General features: G+C 43.2%; 1 protein-coding gene across 2 annotated transcripts in view; it reads right to left on the bottom strand.

Annotated features, from left to right (window-relative positions):
* Positions 1 to 14,488, bottom strand: part of UNC5C (unc-5 netrin receptor C) — a 242,362-nt gene that overhangs the window by 43,064 nt on the left and 184,810 nt on the right. For both annotated transcript variants that reach the window (XM_062493830.1, XM_062493832.1), the window contains exons 4-5: positions 12,143 to 12,246; positions 1,212 to 1,392 (exon numbers count right to left, since the gene is read on the bottom strand). In XM_062493830.1, coding sequence (XP_062349814.1) covers positions 1,212 to 1,392; positions 12,143 to 12,246 — 285 coding nt within the window. The remainder of the gene's footprint in view (positions 1 to 1,211; positions 1,393 to 12,142; positions 12,247 to 14,488) is intronic.

Here is a 14,488-nt window from a genome sequence, read left to right as displayed (position 1 = left end):
ATAAAAGTGCCTGCTCCCTACACGTCTCTTGAATACACTTTTGAAAAAATTCTGTATGTGTACAAGGAACGGCTGTAGTACGCCTACATCTTTATGTTTCTGCATTCATCTCAGTTACAAAACATGGTGCTCTTGCATGGTCCATCCCCCAATATCAAAAGCACTGCTAATCAACTCAATTCAGTCAGTTTTCTATAAAAACTGAAGTAAAAAGCCCTCATTGTAACTTCAGAGAAGCAACTGCTTACAATTAAATCTAACTGCCACCCTGAATATGAAATGAATATTAGGGATAATCATAGGGATTTTTTCCTACTTGTCTATCCTATAATTAAGCTGATTGTAAGAAACACCAGTTCAGTCAGCTGGCACATAATCAGAGCAGGTTTTGTTCTGGTGGATACCCCCACCTGGAATGCATTTGGGGAAGTAACTCTGCAGGGGCAAAGGCTTGGACTGGTGAGGCAGAGCTGCAGCACAACACCGGCTGGAAGAAACCCTAGGAGGGAATCCCATCTTTTCCCAGCCAAAGCACGGCCAGCCACAGTCATATCAGGACTGTGGATGCTGACACAGAATGCTATCCCATGCATTATATTCCCCTGATGTTTAGTTTTAAGCTAGGCTGTGTGCCTATGAACTGCAGTCCCAGAATGCTTTACTTCCTTGCTCTTGATGTCAGGGTGTGTTTTAGAGGTAGGTACCAAAAATAAGCTTATTTAAAGTGATATAAGAAGACTGTGAATTCTGAAGAACTCTGACACTCTTACCAGTCACTGGAGGCACAAACTCTCTATCGGTTTGACTCTAATTTCTGAAAAGGATCAGTAAGAACATGAAATGTGTTGGCAGCAAGCCATGCCTGCTGGAGGAGGTGCCCTGGCGGCTCCTTGCCTTACACAGACAGAGTGTGTTACAGCAAGGGGAACAGCCACCTCTCCAATGAGGCTGTTTGTGTAGGGGGCTGTTCCTCCTTTAACACCATTGCCTGTCACCAATAAGACAAGCCATCAGACTTCTGAGGGATTTCAGCAGTGCCCTCTGACTGCAGTCCCTGTGTGTGGCTGCAAGTCACCACACAGCATAGGCAGCCCAACCTGGGCATTGACTGCAGCCAGAGGTGCGCACAGGCACTGCGCATCCCCCTCGTGCCCCACCTCCTGCTCTGAGTGTGTGTCCATCCACATGCAACAGTACAAGGCATCACCTACCATAGACAATCACAGTTGCTGTGGTGCTTTTCCTTTTGGCCACAATGTTTTTAGCAACACAGGTGTAATTGGCGGTGTCAGAAAGCCGGGCTTGCTTGATGATCAGGTTGTGATCAATGGTGATGTAAAAGTTTCGGTCTTCTACAGGATCAATCACCTCTTCATTCTTCAGCCACTCCACCTTGGGGTTTCAAAGGGCCAGAGGAGAGGCAGTGAGTCAGCACCAAGTCACACCAATATGGACATCACAGTATCTGTGATTACGCTGTTCATCCCAGAAAACACTACGAGTCAAGGCATGTGACGAAGGACTCACCTGACGAATGTCACCAACTGAAACAAAACACCAGGGCAGAAAAATAGGAGAACACTCTTCATGCCTACCCTTTCCTTCAAGTCCCCTTTCGTCCCACCCATCTGCACAGCAGCTGCCTTGCCTTGAAAACATCAATGCATTTTCAAAGGCTGTCAGGTACTGTACAGGGAAAAGCTGATCTGTGCTTTCAGAGTCATAAAGGGTGATACCTTAGGAGCATATCTGCAAACAGAAAATTCTCCTACAACATCAGAAACCCTAAATCAGCACAGATCTCACCACTTGTTTTCCATATCTTGCCTAATTAGGCAGTTAATAATGTAATAACTTTGTAGGTACCTGCCCTGGGTCTAAAACCATGACGATCTATACTGGAGTGCATAGCACTAACAAATCACAAACACCAATATTTTTAAGTACATTTGCACTCACATGCACATTGTCTGTCTTCAATGAGAATGAAACAAAATAGAGTCGGTTACCAAGAAAATAGGAAATCACAAGGATATCAGTACTGTATACTTTCCTCTTTATTTGTGTAAGCTATATTTTACTTTAATAAAGCATGATTTCCTTGGCTGCAGAGAAAAATATTTTGATATGAAATTTTTAATCTAGACGATATTCTCTTTATTGCCTTCCTAAGAAAACACCCTGTTATATCCCAGCTGACTGCTGTGAGCCACTCTAATATAATTTGGCTGCAAATCTAGTAGCTCGTTTTCATTTGAATGGAGTGAGCTGAAGGACAGGACTGGGGCCCTGGATGGATCAAAGCTGGGTCTTCATGTCACTGGATCACTTCAGCCTGTGCTGGATTTAATTAAAGGAAGAAAAACATAACCACAATCAACCCACCAGACTTGTGAGGTGCTAGCATCCAAGTCCTTCTCTCACAAACCCCACTTTTCTGAAGACATTTGAGGAACTACTACCCAAGCACTGACATACCCCAAAAGCCATCTGAGACAGCTGTATGGACTGCCCCAAACCTTGGTGAAAAAAACAAATTATTTCTCCTTGTATTCAACACAGAGGGCTCAATTCACCCCCAGACAAAGCCAGTCAAGGCTGCAATGCCAGTGCTGGAAGATGTGGGCTTGGACTACAGGTGCCCACCACCCACTCCCCACCTTTAGCCCTGCCTTAAGTAGCTCCAGCTCCCCTACTGCAGTTTGGGTGGATGCACTTCAGGTATGAGCTGCTTCCAAAGATTTACACCTTTAGAAAACGTAGAGCCACTGCTCCAAGGAACGCTTGATTTAAACCCTTCTCTTTCACAGCAGATTACTGTGGGATGTGGCAGCCTCACAGCTGACAATACTGCAGAACTTAAAGACAGTGGTGTAACCAAGGGCTCTGAAAATGGATACGTGAGTCTGCATGGAACAGGGGAGGAAGAAAAAGACACAAGACTTTGGAGGCTGTATTTCCGTCACCATCACAATCGTGTTTCACCATGTAATACACAAGCTCTTAGTCAATAATCTGTTTTTCCTTGACAGAATGACTAAACTTGGTTTTCTGCCTTTCTTGAATCCTAATAGGTTTCAGGTATAATCAAGACAGACAGATTCCTGTTCAGTCAATGGCAATATTTAGCTCCTTCCTCACCTGCAAGCTGAGTCTGCATGAATTCTAGACTGAAAAACAAGCCAGAAGCTTATCTCCATCAGTGGTATGCTGCCTCTCACACAAAAACCATGTATTTCTTTGGTTTTAATGTCACTATTTATTTCTGAGATGGTTATGCCAGGACTGTAAAAGATGCTACACACACTGCCAGAGCTGTGTACGTTCCACTTTCAAATCTGCCTATACTCCTCCTCTGCTTTGCACATTGAGGACACCAGGACACCAGTAAGGACAGAACTACAGTCTACATGGTCTAAAGCTCAACTTAAAGTATTTCTAGTATGCCCATTCAAGAATATACTCTAACAGTCTTCGGTTCCCTCAAGGCTCCATGCCCAAGCACATTTTTTTTTTCTACTACCCTGCAACATTTTCTCTCTCTGCAAAAACGCACGTACATATTCAATCTGGGTCTCAAATGAGTAGAAAAAATTAAACTTGTAAGCATTGAATTCCCTATCATCCCTGCAAAACCACCAAAGATAATATGAAAAGAGAAGTTGCCAATACAAAAAAAAAAAAAAACCAACAAAAAACAAAACCATCAAACAAAGCATCTCTGTATAATTCAGTATATTACTTCTGGCTCTACACCAAATCTCTTAGGAAAAAGATCCTTTTCACCTAATGTCTCACAGAATTTGTTAACAGTAAAAGTTTGAAGAACAACAGGGTGCCTTTTATTTCCTGCCAGTACATCAGTACTGTGTGTGCATGTCTAAATGCCATCTCTTTTACAAGATATCTCTTTAACAGATCTAATTCAGTCTTCTGACATCCAGGTTTTCATGGTGTCTGTTGATGTTGCAAACTCTAATGTCAAATCTGAAGGAAGGAACTGATAGATGATTTGACAAGCAGTGGGAGTCTCCTTCATACATATTTTAGCCATCAGCAGAGCAACACAAAAAGGAGAACACCCCTCTAGTTGTGTTTTCTCCCTCAGTCCTTACAGAAATGGGGACTAATTTAACACACTACAATATGTGAGATTGTTGTTGGTACTTATATTCAATTACTGTTGGACCCATTTTTTTATGGTGGAGGTGACTGCAGTGCTCAGCAACTCCAAAACTCAGATTTTTTTTTTTTTTTTAGGTAACCAGGGCAGGTGGGAGTAGGGTTGTTCAGTCCCATAAGTAGGAAGGGATCAGGTGTCAAATACAGAAGAGAAGCAAGCAGCATGAGACAGCATGATTTATGAGTGACAAGTATGCAAACTGTTACCACGGAAGTTAAAAGCAATGAACTCTTTTGATGCCATGTCACTCCCCAAGGTGCAGCCCCCATACTGAAATAGGCTGTTAATCCAGTAGTGCAGAAACTTATCCTGAATTTAATTCTTCAGGCTGAATAATAGTTACTGTCAGCTAAGGCTGGGCACTTCTATGTCAGAGACCTGTACACCTGCAGGTGAGTGGACAGAGGAGCAGCAGGATATAATGGGCACCTCAAAGTGCACAAAAGCCTGACTTCAAGGTCATGCCAAATCACACCCTCTTCTTTTCATCTCTCTGGAGATGTTCTAGAGTAGATATTTGCTTTTTCCTAAGTATTACATATTAAATATTAAATATTTACTGTCTATAATCAGAACAATTCTTGATCATTCACCTAGCTCTGTGTATTCAATTAAATTAGGCACATCCTTCCAGCTATTATTGATAAATGTACTGATGGTCATGCATATATGTAGAAAAAGCATGGGATCAGTTTTTTCCTTATCATAACAGCAGTCATTTAATTGACAAAAATTATGCCGTGAAGGATGGCGTAAGTGTACCCTCTGGGGAATGACAGCTATGGAAAATTACAACAACATACACGTGTTTTTTCTCATATACCAAGCCCCTGGAACAAAGCAGACACAAAATCCATTTTCTTCTTGTTGATTTTCTACACAAGAAGGTATTTTTGTTATATGTTTGCAAACTGGCTAGCAAGAGAAAGCCACTCAGTTGAGGTGTGACAGTGTTGTATGAAAACCTGACCAACAGAATCTGCAGATGCTGAGAAGCTGGAGAGCACCTGGAGCCTGCTACCTTTTGGCCAGAGCTCCTTAGCACTCTGGATGCAACTTGCAGTAACATGAGGCACAGGGATCCTGCCAGCTAAACTGGAGCTGCACATCCAGGGCTGCTAATGGGCTGGCAAGTGAGCCTGCAGGAGACAGAGCTGTCCCTGTGGCCAGAAGGGGAAGGCACAATCCAAGGTGTCTGTAATTTAGAACAACATACCTTGTAGTGTCTTTTCTGTAATCCTGCTCCCTGGTGAGAGACAGATGTGTTGTCTCTAATCATTCACTGATTGGTATCGGGAGATGCATTAACATAATTGGCACATTCGTTCTAATTAACAGAAGGAACCTGCCACATGCCACCCAACATGACAACCAAGACCATCAGCAAGAATAGAAAACTGCAATAACCACCTCAGCTGTACCTGGGAGCTGCAGCCAGACCTGTGCTGCCACAGGGTGTTTCCAGCAGCAGCACACACAGAGACTAAGACTTGCAAAGACAGGCCAGATTTCTGTGCAGACTAAATGAACACAGGGAACATAAATCACACAAGTGATTACACACGAAGGAAAACCTATTACATAAGCTAATTGCTGACACAAATTTAGGCATACCAAGTTACCAGCATTCCTAGGCACTTAAATCTCTTGGCACACTTGCATATGTGTGACTGTTTTAGAAACTGGTCGAGCAGAAACATATCTGTTCTGAAAGAAACACAAGGATGGAAAAGGAATATGTTCTCATCTAGATGCTGCCCTCTTGATCACAAGAGTTGTTCCCTACCTGTCTGGCAGTCTCAAGAGCTAAGTCGACAGGATCCAAGTTCTGGATCCCAGTTGCTCATTGCCTTCTCTGCATCAACGTGCCCTAGAGTAATCTTCAGAGTGAGGAGCACCTGCCCAAAAACAGTGAGTCTTCGGCCTGCCAGACACAGGCAAAGCGTGCCAGTGCAATTTTCCACAAGAAAAAGATGCAAACATCTGGGAGCAGCAAGAGACTTGCCTTGATGAAAGGCAATTTGTAATTTTGGAAGGTGAGAACATTGCACCCGTGCCTTCCCATGCCTGGTTGACACAGTAGGATTGCTTTCCATCTGATTCTCCATCCATGCTGGATTGTGGCTGGTGTTCTCTGCAGCTGTGCCAACTGGTCCCAGTGGCACAGCTCTCCTTGCAGCAGTCCCAGCTGAGCTGGCATCACCTCCAGCAGACAGGGAAATCTCAGCTCCCCGGCTTCACCTGGATTGCAACACACACACACACACAGATACATTCCAGTAATAAAGTATTTGTGAAACTAACTAACTACCAGTTTGGAAACAGTACAAGATGTGTAATCGAGACTGAGAAAACTATAGCAGTTTTCATATGATCCAGCAACAATTTTAGGAACCTTGAGACTTGAGTGCCTCTTTGAAGAATGTTTTGATTTTGGATCTGGTTTCACCCCAGCAACTGTCTGTTGAAAAGGATGCTGACCTCTATGTACTATTTACTGTAAAGATATTTCATAAACATTTAAGACTGAAAATAAAAGGAAAAAGAAGTGATCTCCAAAGAGACTGAAATTACAGCTCTGAGAGACTGCAAAACATACTGAGAATGAGACAGCAAATGAAAACCACCACAGCGTTTTGTTCAGTTGTTCTTACTGTGCTTCTGCTGCCAATAAGGAGAACTGTTGTTCCTGCTGTGGAAACACTTCCTTAATTACACATATATCCAGCTTTCTGCTTGCAGGGTGTATGTACAGATGCTGGATGTCTCCAGCCCCATTATAGCTTTGCTTTATGCACAACTGGAAAGTTAAGCCTCAGAATAAACTTCTGAGGTGGACTGGTAGCATCAGAGGGAGAACTTTATTCCACAGAGTCTCAAATTCAAACACAGATCATGGCATTATTAAATGAAAATCACAGCATCTGCTATGTGGCCATCAGAAGACGCTGGGCTTCTTTTCCCACCTGAAAGAGGAGCTTGAACTGCAGGCCCACAGCTCACATGCTGACTGACACTTTTTGGCACCATGTGGGCATGTGGACAGGTAGGCTGTGTTAGCTAAACCACAGAAAGCCAGCTGAAGAGAAGAGGATAAGCTAGGAGGGTGGTCTAGTGGAAAAGTCTCCCATTGTAGTATTTCATGGAGGAACTAGAAGTCTCAGTGCTCCCCAGTCCCACAGGATCATCCTTTCCTGAGCTAAATCATACAGCGACCGGAACACTTTGGAGCATGCTCTGCCCTCGCTTACATTGGCATCAATAGAACTGGACTAGAAAGCAAATGTACAGGGGTGGGTTCCATAGAAAAGTCAGATCTCAAAAAAAGAAATTCTGGAAGACGACCAGCGCTCTTTGGATTTCTGCATTGTGGAAATAAGCTGGAGGGAAATGTAAAAACAGGGCTATCTAATAATCTGCTAGTCAGTGTACTTCCCAGGAAAACACAAATTCAAATGCAAACCTGTCCTTCAAGCAGCAGCTTGTAGCCTATGTCTCATGCTTTGCAGGAGTGACTCAACCACCCACCAGTAGGCTGGGGGGTAAAATGTATGTTAAGAGGGGCAGAAATGTAGAGGACCAGGTGCTGACACTTACAAGGTGCTTTATCCTACACTTTGGAGGACAGGCCTGCATGGCCAGTCTTTACCCAATGGCTTTCTAAAGCAAAGGATGCGCATCCCTCATTCATTCTGGGTTGTGCTCCTTCTTTACACATACCTGCCTCCCCCTCCCTACTCTTCCTCTCACTGACACCCAAAGACAATTCTGCTGTATATCACAAGATACTGCACACCCAAAGACAATTCTGCTGTATGTCACAAGATACTGCAAAGGACAGTGCCACTTTTCAGCAATTAGCATTTGTGTCCACAAACTCCTCCACTTGTGTCTCTTGGAGCTCGCTTTCCTGCTTGTGAATATAAAACACTGTCTCAGTGACACACACCTGCATGGAAATGCACACACATGAACTTCCAATTAAAGGATAACTGCTACAAAAAATAAGATGCTCTCAGGAAACAATGTAAACAGCAGTCATATTAATAATCAATTAGATGGAACTGCTTATTTGGAGAAGTCCCTAGCTTCCACCAGCCTTTGCCTGGGCAAGAGCAGCTGAATAGTTTGCGTCACAGTCATCTTGACTCGGCAAAACACTCTCTTCTGCCTCTTGACTCAGTGATCCTTTTCCCCTTGTTCTAGTTCCTAATTAAAGCCGTGAATGTGGATAAATATCACATCCAGTTTTAAACCCAACTGGGTCACCAAACTGTACACTACACCCTGTTCAGCAATTAAATTACTCTGTGAAACACCTCAATTAAAATTAAAGGAGCAATTACCCCCCCTGTTAAAGGCACCACAAATCACACATTTCAATGCAAAAGTTCATCTGGCAGCTTATGGCATATTAACCAATCTTACATCTCATTTGTGTTTTGATCTATAACCTACCCAAATGAGATAATTTGATGTGACTCAGTGTCTCTAACTATATTTTATCATGTGCAATATGATGCCAGTGTCTTACAAAGAGCAAGTTAAATGAGCTAAGGGGTTAATTGCTAACAACTCAGCCATTACTGTTGGAGCTTCACAGGATGGGATCCTTCCTGCCTTCTCAGGTTAGGTTTAGAAAACCACACACAGAGAGCAGAGTGGAATTGAAATGGATGTTTCTGTTCATGCTGGGGAGCTGCAACTGTCCTATTTCCACTGAGCGTGAGGCTGGTGGGTCAGACTGCTGATCTCACCACCTTACCCTACTTCTCCCCACTGGGGAAAAGCAGAAGGCAGAGAAGCATAGAGCTCGGGCAGGCTGCTGTTTGTTTTTATGTCCACTCATTTTTTTTCCATTTTTGTCACATCAGGAATAAGTGAGTTTGCCCCTTCCTCCATCCCTTCCTCCCATGTGCAGAAACTTCACTGTAAGCACCTGTGCTGGTCCTTCTGCTGCTTGCCTGGGCCATGCACTGGAGCAGCATTTACCTGGGTAGTTCAGAACCTGTAAGTTTGTTCAGCTTGATATTGGCTATAAACCTGGGAGTGGGAAGGGATGCCATGGTGCAGCTGACACCGACATTGGTCAGGGCTGGTAGGCAGGGGTGTTTGATGGCAGAGAAGGTGATCTGCTTGTCCAGAGACCATGGAAACACTTGGTTCTTTAAGCTGACCCAAGTGAACAAGGAGATGTCCTTTGATTTGACCTCAGGCACTGAGGCTAGTGTGTTTTAACACATTTGTTTGTATTTGGATTTTGCCTTTTTCTTTTCTTTCATTGTGCCCACGACCTGAGCCTGCTTTAATGCTTGTCAGGTACTAGTGGATCTAAGGGACTGCTAAGTATTGCTTTAAAAGCTTTGCCTGCCCATCTCGGTCTCTTTGTCCTACTTGCCCTCTGGAGAAGTTGTATGTTGCTATGTGGTTCAGCTTTTCAGTAGTCCTAAGATCTGCTCTAGCATTGATCCACAAGAGCTTGACACAGTTAATTGCAATTAAATATGCTGTGGATGATAAGACTGAATTCCCCAGATACTGAAAAGAAGACAGAATTTATCCCTGAGCGTGCTTGTTCTCACCACTTTGAAATACCAGGAAAAAAAGAAAAACAAACTAAACACCCAACAGAGAATGAAGGGGGAGAATGGAATCAAAGAGAAAAAGCACACGAAAGACATTGGGACTCTGGACTCCAGCACTGCACCACATGACACTGAAGGTGCATTTTGTACATCCTCACAGTGTAAGCTTTTCTTCATATGTTGTGGTGTTAAATCCATTGGCTGCTTTACTTTTGCCAGTAAGTAAAAAAAACCAAAACCTAAACAAAACACAGTTTCCAGAGTGTGAAGAATCTAAAGCACATGCTCACCAAAGCATATGCATTACCCTACTCAGAGACAAAGCAGTGTTTCAACAAGATGGAAAACAGGCTCAGTCTGCTGCCTGCCTTCCCCAAGCCCTTCTTATAGTTACCTGTACCATTATATCAGAAACTTCTCCAAACAACTACATGAAGTCTTAAACAAAGAACTCATTCATCTTTAAATTAAAATAATCATGTATTCCTTCAACCCACCAAGTTATCTTTCATCTTTCCTTTTTTTTTTCCCTTAAATTTATCTTACTAGCTTCAGCAAGTGGCTGTAATAAAGTGTCACATTAAGGTATTCATATTCATTAGTGCTCAGGTCTTTGTTCTTTTAATAGTGTTGGAAAGAATCTACAAAGAGGCTGTATTAGGCGGCTGTCCAGTCTGGGTGTTTGATCTCTTTCTGACTTCAAAAGTCAGAAGAGGGAAAAAAACCCCACATTGAGAATGGTTCTTTTGAATGTCAGATAGGGAGTATAAGATTTCTGAGCCTGCCAAGTGTTAATTGGTGTCTGCCCTGACCATGGTACAAATAAGATTCAGAGTCAGTCAATGCACACGGTCATGAAGAGCTACTGACAGGGTGAGCAGGATACTGGAAGGCAGGAAAAAGCACAACTGTTATGGCAGCAGCTCACAGAGGATTTTTTCAGAGATCACTTTCCACAAATCATGTTAAATTATGCAGTTTGGGTCTCAGCCACGCGACTGGGCATAACAGAGCTTTCTGAGGGAACAATGGGCCTGGCTGCTGAAATTCCAGAGGTGCTTGTAACACTGCATAAAAATGAACTGCCCATCAGCGTTAATCTCTGCTTCTAGCAAAGGTAATGAAGCTCCCCAGTACTATCCTGCACTGCCTGAACAACATATCCCAGTGAAAAAACTCCTGTCATGCTACAACAAGAAGCTGATTTGATGCAAAGAAACATCAGAAAGGAAAATAAAAACCTGCTGCTAAGTTCCTGACGAAACCCAACTGATTAATATTACAGTTGTCAGCAAGCTGGCTTGGCAGACCTAAACACTCTTTACAGTTTTGGAGATCCTAATGGGGAAAGAAAACAGCCTACAGAAAAAGAAAATTGGAAAATTCTTCTGTGCTAATTATTCTTTCTGATGTTTGTGGACACATTTCTGCAGCTCTGATTAAATCTAAACTTGGGTTAGATGGGGAGGTAACTCTTTAAGCTTCATCTCCTGAGAAATCAGCCATCAGCGCTGAGTGACAACCACTTTGCTACTTAGCCATGACAGTCTGACTTATCCTAATGCAAATTGGCAACAGTTTCTTCTGTGCGTGGTAGAGGAAAACCGAAGAGAATTCAGATAGGGGAATTACCGTCATTAGCAATCAATTTTTCTCTTAACAGCCACAGTGGATTCAGGATTTCAGAGCCCCCCTGCGACTCAGGGACCCCCCTTCCGTGAACATTGAGCCTGAACTGGAGGCACTGCTGCACTTAGGGAAGCTGCTGCTTTCAGGCACAGATTCTGCTGAAGGGCAGACTGGCTCCTGCAGGGGGAGGACAGGCTACTCACTCTGGGTTTGCTTTAAAAGCTGTCTGGAAAAACAGCTAAGGCCATGAAGATGGCAGAGACATCCTCTACTTTGCCAAACCTCGTGCTGCATTACCTGGGAGCACGGTACATCCTCTCATGCCAAGTTGGCAGGGTGGTGGATATACATGTGAGTGAAATATAGTCTGGCAAACTAAAAATTAAAACATGTTTGAAAGCTGCCCCTCAGAATAAGTGATTTTTTTTTTTCTTTAAAAGCAAAAGGAAAGATAGCAGGCTGATGTTAATATGTTCCCCCAGCTATGTGTCCTCTGGATGCCAGATATAGTTGTGATTTTTCAAAGGGAAGAAAAAACTGAAACCAAACCACCTGCAGCTCTGCCCAGCAAGGCACCACAACCCAAAAGCCATTAATCAGGTCCCAATCAATCTCGTCTATGAGCAGCAGTCAGTCAGCTCTCCATTAGCACCCATTCATCATGCCCTACTCTAAGTCACTGCACTATTAGCCACCCATCAGGCCTTAGGATGTCCCAGTGCCAGATTCTGCTGCTGTTGCTCACCTCAGCTACTGGGATGCCTTCAGGGGGACGGCACTGGAGCAGGACCTCTTGCTCCAGGGACACTTCTTTCCCTAAGGGCTCCTGCTCGAAAGTTTTCCGGAGATCTGAGGAGGGAGAAGAAAATAAAATCATTAACATTATTATCAGCTGGTCATTTAAATTACATTTGATTGCCATTCTGGATAAATGCAAGATACAAAGAAAACAGCAGTTCTGCTCCCTGTAAAAGAAAGCATTAACAAAACGCCCGGCTCATGTTTTCACTTCATTCCAACATTAAGCAAAGATTTCATAGTGGATTTATTACTTATATTGTGACACGTCATGTGAACCCAGTGAGCAACCAAGGCTTCCTGTGGAAAGTCTTGTACAAAGAATAGGAAGTGAATCAAGTCCCTCCTAAAGATAATTAATGTTTGGCAAACTATACCAGTGAAGAACCAAAGAAAGTTATGGAAAATTAAATAAATCTGTAAAACAACAGCATAAACTGAGTTGCCTTAAGCTCATAGATGAAAGTGCTCATGCTGTGATTTAATGTACTTTTAGCTCATAAGCATTAACTTTACAGCTTTAGCTAATTTGTCTACACCTTATCATTATCCCTCTAACACTATGTTGTTAATAATAATAATAATAATAATAATAATAATAATAATAATAATAATAATAATAATGAAAAGTCACTTTAAGGAGCGTGTTTGCATCCCTCCACAGCACCACAGAAATGTGGCAGGCTGACAGGGCATTGAATGCACCTCTAAAGATCAGATCAGTTCATTGTACTGGACAGCTGCAAAGTCTGGCTTTTTCTACCCTTCTGTAACATATTTGCACTGATGGTAAAATGGACTTGAGAAGTTCCCTCCTTATCACTATCTCTCTGTTTCTGCCATGGACTGGCACTCTCTCCACTGTGTCAGGGAGGATGTGGCTTTGGAGAACTGAGTATTCAGCCCCAATAGCTACTGGAGATATTTCTCCCTGCTTCCAGCTCCTTCTGCAAATGGATGTGAAGCCATGGTCACATCAAAGAGCTGGCCTGACTTCAAAAACCTTACAGTTCAGTTATTTTTGTTTTACTTCTTGTTCTGAAGTCAAACCATTTCCGCACATCAGTTCACGGTGAGGTTGCACAAATCCATGTGTCATGTTGGCAACAAGACACTGTCATATGGGAGCAATTTAAAAGCCAGATACTTCGTATTCTGAAGCCATAACCTATGACTGGGCTGGAAAACAGATCACTGAATGGAACCAGTTTACGAATAAACCATGCAAAGAGTTGTTCTTCTTCTAGATTACCTCCAAGACCTGATCAAGTTTCACAAAGAACTGCATCAGTGCTACCAAGAGGCAAAACCTGGGGCTGGCAAATGCCAGCTAGAGATGGAAATTCCAGAGATGAAAAAGGAAATGGGGTGGCTGCCACCAAAATCACCTCCTCTGATACCCTGGAACTTTGAATGGCATAAGACCTCTATTTCTTACCCTATATTGGGAAAATACAACTGTTCAACTACCTGGAATTAAGTATCAGTTCAATAATACCCCCAAAAAAGCTCTTTCATAGCTGGAGATGCTAATTTTAACTTGATATAGTTAAACTATATGCAGGCAAACTATAAGCTATATACAGTCAAACTTCTGACATCCAAGCATGTCTTCAGTGAAACTGAGGCATCTCAGTCCTTCTGCACCGCAGGCATGAGAGAGGCAGCCCCACACTTCACTGTTTTCCCACCAGCGTTCTTGCTCCCTCTGGCACACAGGGCAGGGACACTGAGAGCCCCTCTGATGGGGGGGTTTATGGCCAAGATTTTTGGCCACAGTTTAAGGCACCGAAAGATAAGCTTTGCTATCCTCCTGCAGCAATGTAAGAAATTGCTGATTCCAGCTCTCTGCTTGGTTGGGATTACCTTCTGTCAGAAGGAAGTGCATGCCAATGCCATACCTACCTCACTATAAACCCCACCATTCCAACCTCAGCTTTTGCTGAAGGGGGTTTTACCCTACAACACTGGGTAACCTAGGGCAAAAAGGAGGAGCAAAAATCTGGACATGAATGTTTCTTAAGATGACATACCAAGTTTTGCCAGGCTGTGCCTGTCAGATCCCTGTCTCTCTGGCGTTCTTCCTAGCCAGTGAGTCTCATTCATGTGACAGCAACCACAGCAAGTCTCTGATGTCTGTACAGAGCTCCCAGCATTGCCAGTACCAGCAGCTTCATCCCACCCTCTCTGACAGGCCACCCAGTGGACATTTGGGTTCTATGGCTCCATTTGAGTAAACCTTAAACCCTCCAGGTGCCCATGGGTGGGAGTCATTCCAAGGACAAAATGCTGA

The sequence above is a fragment of the Cinclus cinclus genome, chromosome 5, assembly GCF_963662255.1.
Source record: "Cinclus cinclus chromosome 5, bCinCin1.1, whole genome shotgun sequence".
Taxonomy (NCBI): Eukaryota; Metazoa; Chordata; class Aves; order Passeriformes; family Cinclidae; genus Cinclus; species Cinclus cinclus.
Note: the sequence above shows the minus strand (reverse complement) of the source record. Positions and strands in the feature narration are given on the sequence as shown.